This window comes from Coloeus monedula, assembly GCF_965178545.1.
Source record: "Coloeus monedula genome assembly, chromosome: 2".
Classification (NCBI taxonomy): Eukaryota; Metazoa; Chordata; class Aves; order Passeriformes; family Corvidae; genus Coloeus; species Coloeus monedula.
Genome location: NC_138782.1, coordinates 113,440,217 through 113,454,192, shown reverse-complemented (window position 1 = coordinate 113,454,192; position 13,976 = coordinate 113,440,217). Strand labels below are relative to the sequence as shown.

Below are 13,976 nucleotides of genomic sequence, written 5' to 3'. Positions count from 1 at the left end.
GGTCAAATTCAGTCCATGCATGGCCATTATGGCAGAGTTACACCAACACTTACGTTGGTGCACCTTCAGAGTTTTTGCAATGGGAAGACCTAAGTATAACAAACAAGGCAGAAGGAGCTCTCACTACAGCACAGTGCATTCATAATGCCTTCATGTCACATTTCATTTGAATTTTGATACTCTTTTATGTACCCTTGAACCCTGGTAATACTTTAAAACACTCTATAAACTTAGTGCTTTCAAGATGAAAACTTATTTACAGGTCCTGTTTCTGAAGACTGAACATTCATCTCTATTCATTCATGCAAATTACTGAAGTCCATGGAGCAAGAAGATTTTCCAAGAATCAGCAACAGGGAAGCACAGACTACATGAGGAAGTGAAATCCATGCTGATGAGGTGCAGGTTACCTGCCTATGGCTTCATCAGGCCACCTTCCCAGCCTGCTCCACTAGAAACTCGTTCAGCTTTGCCCAAATTACTACATTCCACCTGTGCATCACTTGAAGAAGAAATCAAAGGCCCTGAATCCTGATCTATAGCAGGTTTTACTGCTCTACTAGCTATGTCCTATTGCTCTCCCTTGGACCTTGCAGTGCTCACAGCAGAGTCAGCAGAAGAGAACTATGCCCATACATTTGGTGATTCACATAAACATGCCAGACTGTGAAATAGAGATCTGAAAACTGGGCATGCATTCCCTGTCACCAGCTCTGCTATGGGAGGAGTAAATGCCAGCAGGACAGTAGAGCAGACAGCACTGGGCTGGGATGACAAAACACCAGCAGGATTCAACAGTGCTCCTCTGGCAGGGTCTTGAAAGAGCCCAGAAACAGAGATTCACAAAGAGCAGGAACATGTTCACCGAATAGAAGGACCCAATAAAAGCTGCAGTACAAATATCACCTAATTAACATTACCTACATTTCCTAACAGTAGGAAACTTAATCTGTATGCAAGGTCAACTTCAAAGGGAGAGGAGGTCTAAACTGAAGAAATGCAAAAGGGTGCATAAACAAAAGTCATGGGATTAAAGAAAGGGAAAGCTTAAAACACAAAGTGGAAAAAAATCCCTGAGAGCAAACTATTACACTGTCAAGCACGGTCTTAGTGGCAATGATGGAAGCCCCATGACTTGGAAAGTTTAAATTTAGAGTAAACAAAGCATTAGGAGGCTTACACCCCGGGGAGCAGTCCTGCCTCATCAGGGAGACAGGCTGCACTGGCCACCTCTGCCTCCAGTGCCTCTTCTCCTGCAGGACATAATCACTCTGCTCTGATGAGCTATTTCAGTCAAACCAAAGATTTCAAAGACACAGCAATTTAGAGATTGTCTATGACCTCTGCATCCAGCAGTTCTACAGCAAATAATTAGCTGGGGGAACCACTTGCCAGAGAGTTCTATTTCAGGCAAGATTCATGAATGAAACTGCACCGGTTCTGTGATTTATAACAGCAACTTTGGCAGTGCAGTAACCTCTTCTGGACCCTGAGCTCACTGCTCCCCATCCTCTGCAAAGTAATTAATATGGTCTGAAAAAGAGTTTCCCAAACTGCTCTTTAATTCACTGAATTTTTGAGACTGAAACTTTCCTTCTTCAAACTGCCTAGAAACTGTGGAGGTCTAATATGCAATATAACAGTGGGTTCTCCTCCCAGTGGTACTGATGACCATTATTCTTCCTTTCTACCAATTTCTTCCTTCTTTCCCCCTGACCATCATCATTCTATAGATGTTAAGAGTCATGAGAAAGGGCCCTTTCTCATGTTGAGGCCCCTTAGATGTGTGACATCAGTGGGACCGTGCAATATCCAGTGACTGGGCATGTCAGGAGCCATTGTCCTTGGCCTGCCAAGAAAGCTGGAGCAGTTGGGAATGTTTCCTTCTACTTGGTATTTTACTTTTAATCCAGAATAATTGGGGAAAACAAAATCCACTTTGGAAAGAGCAACACCAATCCTCTCTTTTTGTGATCAACAGCTGGCCTGTGTTTTGAGAGCCATTTCTGGAAAGTTCATCTCATCTTTCTATCAGCGAAGAGTCAGCTCACTTTTACTTCTTTTTTTTGGTTTCACAGAAATCTTCCTGGTGGGTGAAAATAAAAAAAGGGGAGGAAGGGTTCAGGGAATTCTGTGGTCAGCATGCAAGGAATCTGCTCCCTTTTGTAGGGCAGCTGGAGTGACAGCAGGAGATGGTGGCAGCAAAGGTGTCCTGTCTCTCGCCCAAAGGACAAAAGGAAATACCACATCAGCAGCACTAGTGATTCTTGTCACCAACGACTGGTTGTCCTGGAGAGTGTTGAAAGAGACCCAGGGCACAGGCCATGCCCACAGGCCCTCCCCAGATTAGCTAATCTTTTTAAAGAGAGTCAGGATTCAGCTCCGGAGCACCTTCTAAGCACAGCTCCTCTTGGGGAAACGAGTCACACTCACACGGTGAAACGTTGCCCTTGAAAGAGCATTTATCTGCTAATTTCGGTACCTGTGCATATGAAGAGAGAAGTTAGACCACAATGTTGTTGATAAATTTCAGGGGACAGAAGGACAACAAATTAAGTGGCTCTCCAAGGCTTTCTGTTTTCCTTACAAATAAGCTGTGGTTTTATTTTCTGCCAATTTATCAAAATGAGAAAATTGCAGGTAATCAGCTGTAAAGTATAATATAGTTTTGTGGTAATAAGCAATAATTTTAGCCATTAGACATTCTTCCATATAGGCCTCGAGTGATTCATTGCTGAAAACAAGTGGCATCAGAAATACTGATCCAGAATTCATCCTTCCAGTACATAAGGGGGGCTTACAAGGGGCTTACAAGAAGGGTGTTCAGTCATACAACAAGAGGGAAAGGCCTTGAGGTGAAGAAGGGCAACTTTAGATTACATATCAGGAAGAAGTTCTTTACTCAGAGCCTGGTGAGGCACTGGAACAGACTGCCCAGTTCTGGCTGTCCCATCCCTGGAAGTGTTCAAGGCCGGGTTGGAATGGGCTTTGGGCAACCTAGTCTAGTGGAAGGTGTTCCTGCCCATGGCAGGGGATGGGAACAAGATGATCTTTAAGGTCCCTTGTAACCCAGACCATTCTATGAATCTGTAATGATTCTGTGAATGTCCAAATTCTTTATGCATTTGGAAAGCTCCCACTGAATCTGACATTACAGTGCTAGAATAACAGAAATGTGTAGTCTGGGGTCACTGGGTCACTGCCTTAATGTCTTGGACATGCTCTCCCAGGTGGCCTGTGTTTCATATTATGCAAAAACAAGTGACTAAAGCAAGGAATCCTGGCAGCCAATCTCATAAAGCTGAATTAGTAGAGGTTGTCTCAGTGCAATCAACTCTTTCTTTTCCGTTTTTAACACAGAAACAATGTCTGAACTGGACATTTACAGTGGAGAGAGATCTAAATGGGAGTTTACACTCATAGCTAGTGTTTGCAGGGAACAGAGTTAATAAATACCCCTTATACTCCCTCCAGGCTACTCTCCAGAGAAGCAGCAAATTTATGCAGTCATGGGTTTGATTAGACACAGTGATTTTATATACTTTGTTTTGAAGGGTTTGCTTTGGTTGTTTTTTTCAATTACTGACAACCAGAATACACACACAATTGGTCCTGCCTGTAGCAGACAAATATCTGAGTTGTAAAACCACAAAAATACATGCCATTTCCTTGTCTACAGCTTTCCAATTTTCCTACATACATGCATTTCCTACCAGCAAGCTGCAGGCAGCTTGCCATTCCACTTGTGGAGTTCCTGGCTTACCCTTCAGAGAGGCCTCACCCCCTCCAGGACTGAGAAAGAAGATGAGATTCATCTCTGGCATTCAGACTTGTCCTACCCTGGGCAAGCACAACACATTAAAGGATCAAACCCACATCTGTGGGCACCAAAGAGGCTGTGAGTCTCCTCTAAAAGGACTCAGGATCTTGCCAAAGGTGTCCCAAGAAATTTGTGGCAGAAGAGAGAATGTCAGCTACTTCCCCAGCACATCTGCATCCCTGAAAATGGGTTAATAATAGTGTTTTGGTCTCAGTCATGTAACAAATGTACTGCACAAGGGATCTACTGCAGGACTACCTACAGGGAACACAATTCTTGCTCTGATGAACAGGGATTGGGAATTACAAGCAGCCTAGAGTACTGAAGGCAAAGCTAATGGGGAGCAGCTCTGAGGACATAAAGAGCTAAGAGAGGCAGGTAAGGATTTCATTTCAATCCCTCTTACACATAAAACCATGAAATGGAAAGCCTAGTGTAATATCTTCCCTCTTCTCAAGTTCTTCCAGATGCCTTAAGTGGGCCACTCGCCCACAAGGGTTGAGGCAATGCTCATAGCTATCAATCACCTTGGTGAATGAAATGTTGCAAGTAAATTTTTCAGTAAATCAATAAAAGAAAGGAAGGCTAGACTCTGCCAAAGCTTTTTCTCCATGTTCTCCCTAAACAACATAGCTGCCTCTTGTCTGTTGCATTATGAATTTTTGTTATCGGATCTGGGAAAACCTTCCACTGATAAGAACCACGTCCCCCCATACTACAGCTCAGTCCTTTGCTGTGCAGTGGAAGTGTCTTGAGGGCAACTTCAGATCTGTCAGCTTAAGGATTACACTACAGCCAAACACCAACCTTCTGCAAATTCTTGAGAACTTACCACTGACATTTGGAAGCCAAAGCACTCATATCAACTTTTTAAAAAATGCTGTAAATGTCTCTTAAAAACCCTACGTGCAAGAGCAAAAAGTGATGTGAAAAGTATGGCCTTTAGCCAAATTGTAAAAGAAATTACTCACTAGCCCTGTAGGTTCATTAATCTAGTCTGCTATAAATTTTTATTAAGAGTTATCATTGATTTTTAGCCATAAACTCTGCCTGAAAGTGGATGCCTGAAAGATTTGCCCAAAAGTTTTCACAGTCCCAAATCTGGCAGTCGGAAAAACTTGTGCTTACTTCAACACCCGGGAGCAGACCCTATTTATCTCAACAACATCAGCCAACTCATGTTTCTAATTTTAGTTGTTCCTACTGAGACCTGAGTAACACTGGCACCTTCCAAGTAATCCTTTGATTTCCTGACGTCACACGTGCTCTTGGGAGGATACACAGAGACAACATTCCCTATAGAAATGGTCAGAGCTGATTAACTACTGGGGGATGTTACAAGTTTAAGTGATGTATGACCACTTACAGTGGCTTAAGAGCCAAATGAGTCACAAGAAGTAAAGCCAAGGATTCTCCCTGGGTTTCAAGTTACCAAAGTAAAAGCCTCTTGAAATAGGATCTAAAGCAAAAAGAATGCTACAACCATCTCTGAATGTGTTGAAAAAGCTAATCATTGGGAAAGAAAACTATAAAAATAATGCTCTTCAAACACAGTCAAACATAATGTAGTCTTGAAGTGTAATTCTCCTTCAACCACATTCCTGAACTGTTACTGATTAGAGTTGCAGGAAAACTAAGACATTTACCAGCAAAATCTAATTCAATCCTGTCTAAACTACAAGGATGAATTATCCATTGAGCTGTGTGAGACATCAGAGCTCCCATACTGGGTAGCTCTGCTAAGACAGGTCTGTGCAGCACCAACACTGAGAGCTGCTGCCTGGCCAAGGAAAGGTGAAGTCCAAAATTAAGAAATGCATTTTAACAATACCTGAAGAGAGGTGCCAACTGAACAGGCAACATCTTCTTTAATTAAAGTTGCATAGGAGTGGGGATAGCGAGAAGGACACAGCTGATGACTTGGTACAATTCGTCCATAAAAAGAAGACTGGATGCTGATGGTGGTTCTGTGGGGACATCTCAGGGACACATATTCTCCATCACAGGCATGGTCAGTGTAATTCTTTAGTACCTGTGATATGTAACCTGCAAAAACCATGACAAAAACCATCATTAGTGAAAAGTAGTTTATATTTAGGTGATTTACGGCAGTGCAGCCAACAAACACAAAATAACAGGCAATGAGGGATGCAGATTTTATTATTCATCTCATAAAGGTGCAAAGGAGAGACACGATGACAGGGAGACTAGGGATGCTTGGTGATTTGATCTTCAGCCATGTTTCATATCCTTAGTGGAAGCACAATCTGGATGCTCCAAACTCTTAGTCGAATCACACAACTTATTTACATCAGCATATCTGTCAAGTTTACAGGAAATGCAGCTGAGCCAGACTCATCATTTAGACTGCATTTAATGCCACATGCAATTTTTGGCCCCCCAATACAAGACAGATTTCAATAAACTGGAGTACAGAAAGCCACCCAGCAGGCTCGGAGCTAGAGCATTTTCCCTGTAAGGAGTGGCTTCTTCAGCCTGGAGAAGAGACATCTTTGGGGGAAAATAATAGCAGCCTGCCAGTATCCACTATGAGGTTATCAAAGAGATGGAGCCAGGCTCTTCACAGTGGTGCACAGTAGGAGAATGAGAAATAACAGGCACAATAAGAAATGAGAGTTTCAGACCAGGTATACGAGCAACTCCTTCAGAGAGAAGTCAAGCAGTGGAGCAGCTTGCCCAGAGAAGCTGTGCAGTCTACATTGTTGTAAGTTTTCAAGACATTATTGGATAAAGTTCTGAGCAACCTGGTCTGATATTCTAGAGCAGTAGGTTAGACTAGAGAACAGCAGTCCTTTCCAACCTCACTTTTCCTATAAACTAATGATCATGGGCAAAAAGGCCCAAATGCAGAGTCACTAAGGGGAAAGTTGGGGTTACATTTGGTTGTATGAGGTCTTATTCCATCCTGACACACCAGGCACATCTTTGGTCTCCTTTCACATTATACCATTTTAATTCTTCTGGCTGCACCTTCTGTTCTAGGCCTCTGACACTTCCTCAAAGCTTTGCGTTCTCTGTAATTCTGCAAAGTCACAATCTTTTTAGAAGGAAAACACTGTGCAGAACCAAATCTCTCCTTGTTTCTTAGAGGATTATGTTATCCACTATAATGAAGTTGTTGACAAGAATAAAGCAGGGGGACAAAGTCTCATTAAAATTACACTGAGTCAGAAGGGCTGATTACAGTCAGGTTGCCATGGGAACTCCCAAACAATCCTGGCTTTGCCACACTCAAGGAAACCTCCCTGTTGCTGATACAGAGGCATCCATACAGACAACACTACAGCATGTCCCACATCAGTGTCAGCCATGGTCCCACTCAACCCCACAGATCTCCTCTTTGCAATGGGTTTGAAAGTCCCCTTCCCACTACTGCCACCAGCACAAGCAGCCACCCCACCGTGCCTGTCCCTATCTTCCTCTTCCTCTGTGGAGGAAGACCAAGAGGACATGGTGGGATGGCTGCTGGTAGACTCTTTTCTTAAGAGATACAATAGAGAAAAAAGACAAAGCAATTAAAAGAAACAAGTAATCCTCAGACAAATTCCCAAAAGGGAACATAAAACTTGTTTTTTAAAAATAATGACTATTCTCTTGGTGACCCATAATCACAGAATTACTTAGGTTGCTGGTTGCTAGCTCTGCAAGTCATCTAGTCCAGCCTTCTGTTCAAAGCAGGGCAAACTCCGTCCAGGTTTCCCAAGGCCTTGTCCAGTTCTGAACACCCCCAAGGCTGGAGCCTCCACAATCTCTCTGACCTTCCTGTCCCAAAGCTTAACAATTTCCATGGTGAAATTTATTTTTTTTTAATTCCATGCAATTGGAATTTCCCATATTATGACTTTCTTTTGTTCCCTCTGGTTCTTTCATTGGTACATTTTTGTACCCTCTGGTACATTTCAGAGAGAAGACTGGTTCCATTTTGTCTATAGCTTTAGGTACTCTAAAACAGTAATTAGACCCCACTTTCCTAAGTTTTTACTTCTAGATGAACAGACCAGTTCCCTCAGTTTCCCATTATTCACCCCATATTCTAGCACCCTTCCCTTGGCAGCCCATGCACTCTATCCAGATCTTCAACACCTTTGCTGCACTGAGGAGCCAGCTTGGCTCGCTGTTGTAACCCTCCATAACTGCAAGGTGTGCTGCTTCCTCACACTCACCATCCTGCCTTGCAAGACATGACAGTGCCTCCAGGGAAGCCCAGCTCTTGTGGTTTGAGAGAATTCACATGGATTGCTCATTTCAGTAGCAACTCTAGCTTTCCTTGTAGACACATCTGTGGGGTATATTTACTCCAAGTTAAGCACTCCCAGGGTTTTTTCTCTGTCCCTAAAGCCATATCCAGCAACTTCCTCCTAATCTCCAAAATTATATGACCTATATCCAGAGCTTTTACTGGGAATAGCTCTTCTTCCATACCAACACCAAAACCTAGCTCAGGAGTTCTGTGAAAGACCACCACTGTCAACAAATTTCAACGTGTCTGAAACACCTACAATTACTGTTCTTACAGAAAACCAACACACAGTAATTTAACTTCAGCATTCAAGCTGCCACTGTGGGGGCTGGATTCTCTGATTTCTCTAAATTTTAGCCTGTTGTTCTTACTCAACAGTTCTGTTGCTGCAGTGCCTCGAGGTGTGTGCCAAATAAATGTTTACTCAAATCAGCATATTAATTTGCACATCCCCAGGGCAGCATTTGCTCATAAGAAAAAAGCTGAGACACAGCCCCAGTTATCAGAATGAGTGACAGGGCTGCATCAGATCGGGAAAAAGCACTATTTAATTTAGTGTCTTTATCTCACTTGTTCAAAGAAGCACTCTGGGATAGATAAAATGGGTGGACCTCCTTTCCCAGTCAGTAGAATACATGCCCTGGGGGATGCTGCACACCTACTCCTGGAATTAGTTCAGCTCTCTCCCTCTAAAGTAAGGCAGCTATGCAGGATGGGCATCAGGACAAGCAAACTACAAACAGAATCAGAATACAACACAAAATATTGAAACACACTGTTACTCCAGTGCATTAGGACTTTTCCCCCAGGCCAACCTATTAAGGAGCCAGAGAAATACAACCAAAGTGCAGTCAAAGCTCTACTGTCTCCTCTGAATATTCAATTACTCTGTCAGAACAGCCATCCTACGGCATGCCTTTCATATTGCCCATTCAGGATCAGGGAAGGTTTCAGCCCCTGCAATTAGTGCAGATCACTTGTTGAAACAGCTCCTTCCTCTCATCTTCCGTCAGCAATCTCAAAATAACTTCAGTTTGCTCAAGCTCAAGATATTGAAGGGACTGAATGCTTTGATGGTGACTGACTCATAATAAAGCACAATGTCTGAAACATCTGTCACTGACCACTGTCAGAAAAAAGATACTGGATTAGGCACGGGCACGGTCAGGGAGGTGATGATGTTCTTCAAAGAGCAAAAGAAAGTGGCCGTAGATAATTATTGGTTTGGGGTTTTTTTTCCTCTTTAAGTGTGTCAGATTTGTACTGTTTCATTGGCATTTCTTGTGAAAGTGTTGGCATTTCATTACCCATTGTTTCACGGTTCAGTAACCCAAAATCTGAATTGTTTTCAGGACCCTTGTTGAATTTTCGGTAAAAAGGCTCCAGGTGACCTTTTGTACCATTATCTGTGGTACCAGGGAGAGAACTACTGGGATGCTCTTCACTGAATGAAATACTTAAACATGAAGCCAATGGCAGGTGTTTGAGGACTTTAATGGCACTTGTATACCAGGGTAAGACAGTGCTAGAGCAGGTGGTAATTTGAGCTTTTTTTAAAAAATATGTATTTCATTTGAAAACATGCTAAAAGCAACAAAGAAATCAAAAGCATTAAGTCCATCAAACCTTTCCTAAATGCTTCATGTTTTGAAAACCTGGGATAACAAAAACAATCTCAAAATGTTTTGGGTTTAGCACTTTTCTTTTTTTAAGGATTGTATTGAGGACATGGAATCTTTGATAGTGGGCTTTCATACTCCCAAATTAAGTCAATGTACAGGACTCCAGAGTGAAATGTCTCCTTGATTTAAAAGACCAGTGTCACCACCAAAGCAGGGATTTACACTCTAGAGACAGAATAAACAACTAAAAGAAATGTATCACAAAAATGATAGATCATTTTTCCCTCAAAAAAGAAGGAAATGTTCCCTTCAAACACCACTTCCAATTTATTTTTCCACAGTGCAGGGTTTGCCTCCTATCAGTCATCAGCAATTATTCTACACTACTCACCAAATACAATGTTTAATGCTGACTGTAATTTTATCCGTCCCAGCAATGTCAGCTCCCAAGAATCCTTTAAACCATTACCTCTCCAGAAAACTGTTGATCAGTTCTCATCCAACAGTCAGTTCTAAATTTTAACACATATGGAGGAAAGCGAAACATAACAGCTTAGTACAGAATATCACCATTTTACAGGAATTGTAAATCTAAACATCCTCCTTTATTACTTTCATGGAGCTACAGCCCTTCCTTTTTGAAACCAAAGCAGCTGATGGGGCAGTTCACAAAAGCACAGATGGCACAAGAGCTTTCACCCCATCCAGAAGTAGGGTAATACAACCTCCAGTACATAAAGGGGCTTTACAACAAGGCCAGAGAGGGGCATTTCACAGGGACATGAAGTGATAGACAAGGCAGAATGGCTTTAAACTAGAAGAGTCTCCTCTTAGAAGGAAATTCTTTACTGTGAGGGTGATGAGGCCCTGGCACAGGCTGCCCAGAGAACCTGTGGATGTCCCATCCCTGGAAGTGTTCAGGGCCAGGTGGGATGGGGCTTGAAGCAACCTGGTCTAGTGGAAAGTGTCTCTGCCACGGCAGGGGCTTGGAACAAGATGATCTTTGAGGACCCTTCCAACCCATGCTATTCTATGATTCCATGAGTCTGTGAGTCTGCAACTGTTCTATGATAACCGTAGAGCACACAAACATTCATTCATATATCCCATTTGACTATGGCTGTCTAAAACCAGCAAGTTCTCTTCTCCTGCTTCCACAAAAACCAGTTCTAGTCTTTCTTGACGTGGCACATAGCAACGCACCAGCTTGCAGAACACAAATTTCATCTTTCACCAGGGAACATCTCTGTAGGAATGTGCTGGAAGAATAGAGACAGTCACAATCATAATAGAACTAACTCTTTTTACAGTTTGGATGTGATCCAAAACTTTTAATAAATTACAAGAAAATTCAAAGGATTCTAATGGTTAATGAACTACTACATATAATTAAAGCCAGAGGTTCATAAACATCTGCATTGAGCTATATCCAAGCTATTGTAATGTCTTCTTAAAATATCCCATTTTGAGCTCTTGTGGTTACAAATACAGGAGTGCATACACATCATAGAGAAAAATCAACCGCATGAAAAAAACTACTTTATACTTAGAAATAAGTTCTTTCCCATTATCTGAAACACATGGAGTCACTGCAATTAACTGCTAGTGAATTAAGTATTTCCTTGTTGCTGGTTGACACAGATTCTTTTGTTTTTAATCCTCTTATTTTCCAAATCCATAATGGTTTTTTCAGTATCTGCTGCCACTTTCTTCTAGTTTCCTCAGCTTCCTTGCAGATGTTTTAGAGACACTGAATTCAAAATAGAACTTTTTTCCAGAGGATACTTTAATTGGATACTTTTCTGGGGTTCAGACAATTGCTAAACCACACTGGTTTGCAGGCAGGCTGTGGACTGGAGAATTTCAGCTCGTTCTTTATGGGCAGAGCACTGCTACTCGTAACATCTCACAGAAACAGTGCTGAGCCAGTGGAGTCGAGTGACATGCCACGAGGATGGACCAACAGGGCTGAAATGTGACCCCAGGCAAGGCTTGAAGCCAGAGCAGGGAACTCAATGAATGCATTTCATACCAGGCATTACTGATAATCCTGTGGTTGTAGCAGTAAAAGCAGCTCTCTCAAATCACAGAGCAGCCCAGTACGGACAAGCAGGGTTTGTTTTGCTTTGTTACTAATGCTGGAGATTAAAACGTGCTATTACAATCCTTCTGCAGAGAGATTTGCTTTCAGTTCAGCTACTCCCCAAACCTTTCAGCTTTCAGATACCATACAGCTCTGAACAAACCTGAACATCTTGTAAGCATATTTAGGAAAATATTTTTGTTTTAAGTCAACAGTTCCCTGCCCACTATTTGATCTTCTGTACCGCAGTTACAGCTCCAAACAGCACCCAGTGTTAACTCAGAAAAAAGGTTTTGAAACAAGAGTGAATTTAGAACTACAGCTGAGTGCCAGCATTTCAGGGCTAAACAAGGTAAGGTTTTGTAAATGCTGATCAGTATTTCATAGGTCTCCCGGGTTTGTGTAGGGATGAGAAAGTACTGGAAGTTAGATTGGTGAAGGTGACAGGAATAAAAACACCGTCATTTTCAACTCTGCAGGCTTGAATATTACACAGATACTACTGAGGATTATTGCTAATTATTCCCTTAAATTCCCTAACTGTAAACTCCAACAAAATTTAATAAAACACTACAGCCTTTCCACAGATTGTTGGAATTACTCTGGAGAATTTAAAAAACAACTCCAACTGCAAGTATTTTGGGTCTAGGACTTTAAACAATTGCTCTGAAAATTCAATACAAAAAAGCTTTTTTGATGTTTGAATATCATCTTAGATGATTTTCTTTGAATGTCCCATAAGTCCATAGTTTCTTGAGAGCTTACTTTTTTCTAAAACAAGGTTTAAAAGCCTTTAGAGATATGGAGATTTATTTTTTCTGATATTCCACATTTCGAAAAGACAAATTTACAGAGTTTAAAAAATAATCTTTTTTTTAATTCTTGAATCAGGGAATATTTATCCTGGAAGGGTCACCCAGCCCAAACTGGAGTAGGGTCAGTATCAAAGTGAAATCAAGCTGCTCAGCACCTTGTTCAGCCCTGAGCAAGGGCTGCCAAAGACAGGGATTCTCCAGCCTCTGAGGTACCTCTGCCAGGGCTTCACCACCCTTGTCGTTAAACTTTTTTACAATTTTTTTTTTTTAAATAAGTGCTCAGAATTTCCCCTGTCACAACTCAGGTTTCTTGCCTCCTGCCTTGTCAGTTTGCACCTCTGAGAGGAGCTGAGCTTTGGTTTGTACCTACACATTTTCAGGAAGCAGAAGGAAGAATCTGGGTTCTGCCTAGGTTTGTCTTCTCCACCATCCCTCCTATGCCATGTGCTTAAGGCCCAGACTATCCTCCTGGCCCTCCAGTGGACTCCCTCCAGTTTGTCAGTGTTTCTCCTGGAATTGTGTACCAGTACCATGACCTGTAATTCAAGGGGTTGACCATCCACTTCCTCTGCATTTCAGGAATTTTTTAAAAACTCTTGTTTCATTAGCTGCATGGTTACAGGCAGCCACGATATTGCAGTGCAGAAATCTGACAGTACAGAGAATTTGGTTGGAAGGCGCTGCACCGGGACTTCACGAGCTTGCTACCCTCTCTCCAGCTACTTATTCCTGCTCCCTTATTCCAGATCTAAGACTCTCCCAATGATTTGTGTGCATGTGGTGTATGGAGGTGACAGCAACCAGAGCTGGAGCACAGGTCAGAGTGTCCATGAATATGTCCTGCCAGCCACTGGAGCAAGAGATGGCGTGCACAGTATGTAGGTACATCTGTGACCACTACTATCAAGCTGGGTTGGCTGGAAAGTAGAATAAAAGCTTTGGGAGGCAGGTATGAAAGCAGCCACAAGACAAATACTGCAGAGACCAGAGAGGCTGTGAGTTGTCTACAAGAGGTCCAGGACAGCTATGGGAAGACCAGGAGTTAACAGAGAGGCCCCTCCGCATGCTCCCATCGGTGTGAGGTGACTAGGGATCACAGACCCGAGTGCCACATGGACTCTCTGGGGCCAGTTTCCAGAGGATCCACACTGAATGTAAGTGCACATTTCCTACTAACAGGCTTTCATCCTGCTCAGCTGGAGAGAGGAACAGGATGAGGCCACTGGTGCTCTGTTTGTGTGGAAGCCAAGTGTTTCTGCCTGTGATTGGAGTGCCCTGACCCACGCACGCTCTGTCAGGAGTAGCTTCTCAGCACCACAGCTGCCTGCACCTGGGGACACGGGGCTGTTGCTGCTCTGCCTCTATCAGGCTGCCA

General features: G+C 42.6%; 1 protein-coding gene across 2 annotated transcripts in view; it reads right to left on the bottom strand.

The window, feature by feature from the left end:
* Positions 1 to 13,976, bottom strand: part of EVA1A (eva-1 homolog A, regulator of programmed cell death) — a gene marked incomplete at both ends in the record, with an annotated part of 205,517 nt that overhangs the window by 140,006 nt on the left and 51,535 nt on the right. For both annotated transcript variants that reach the window (XM_082302438.1, XM_082302439.1), the window contains one exon: positions 5,652 to 5,866. In XM_082302438.1, coding sequence (XP_082158564.1) covers positions 5,652 to 5,866 — 215 coding nt within the window. The remainder of the gene's footprint in view (positions 1 to 5,651; positions 5,867 to 13,976) is intronic.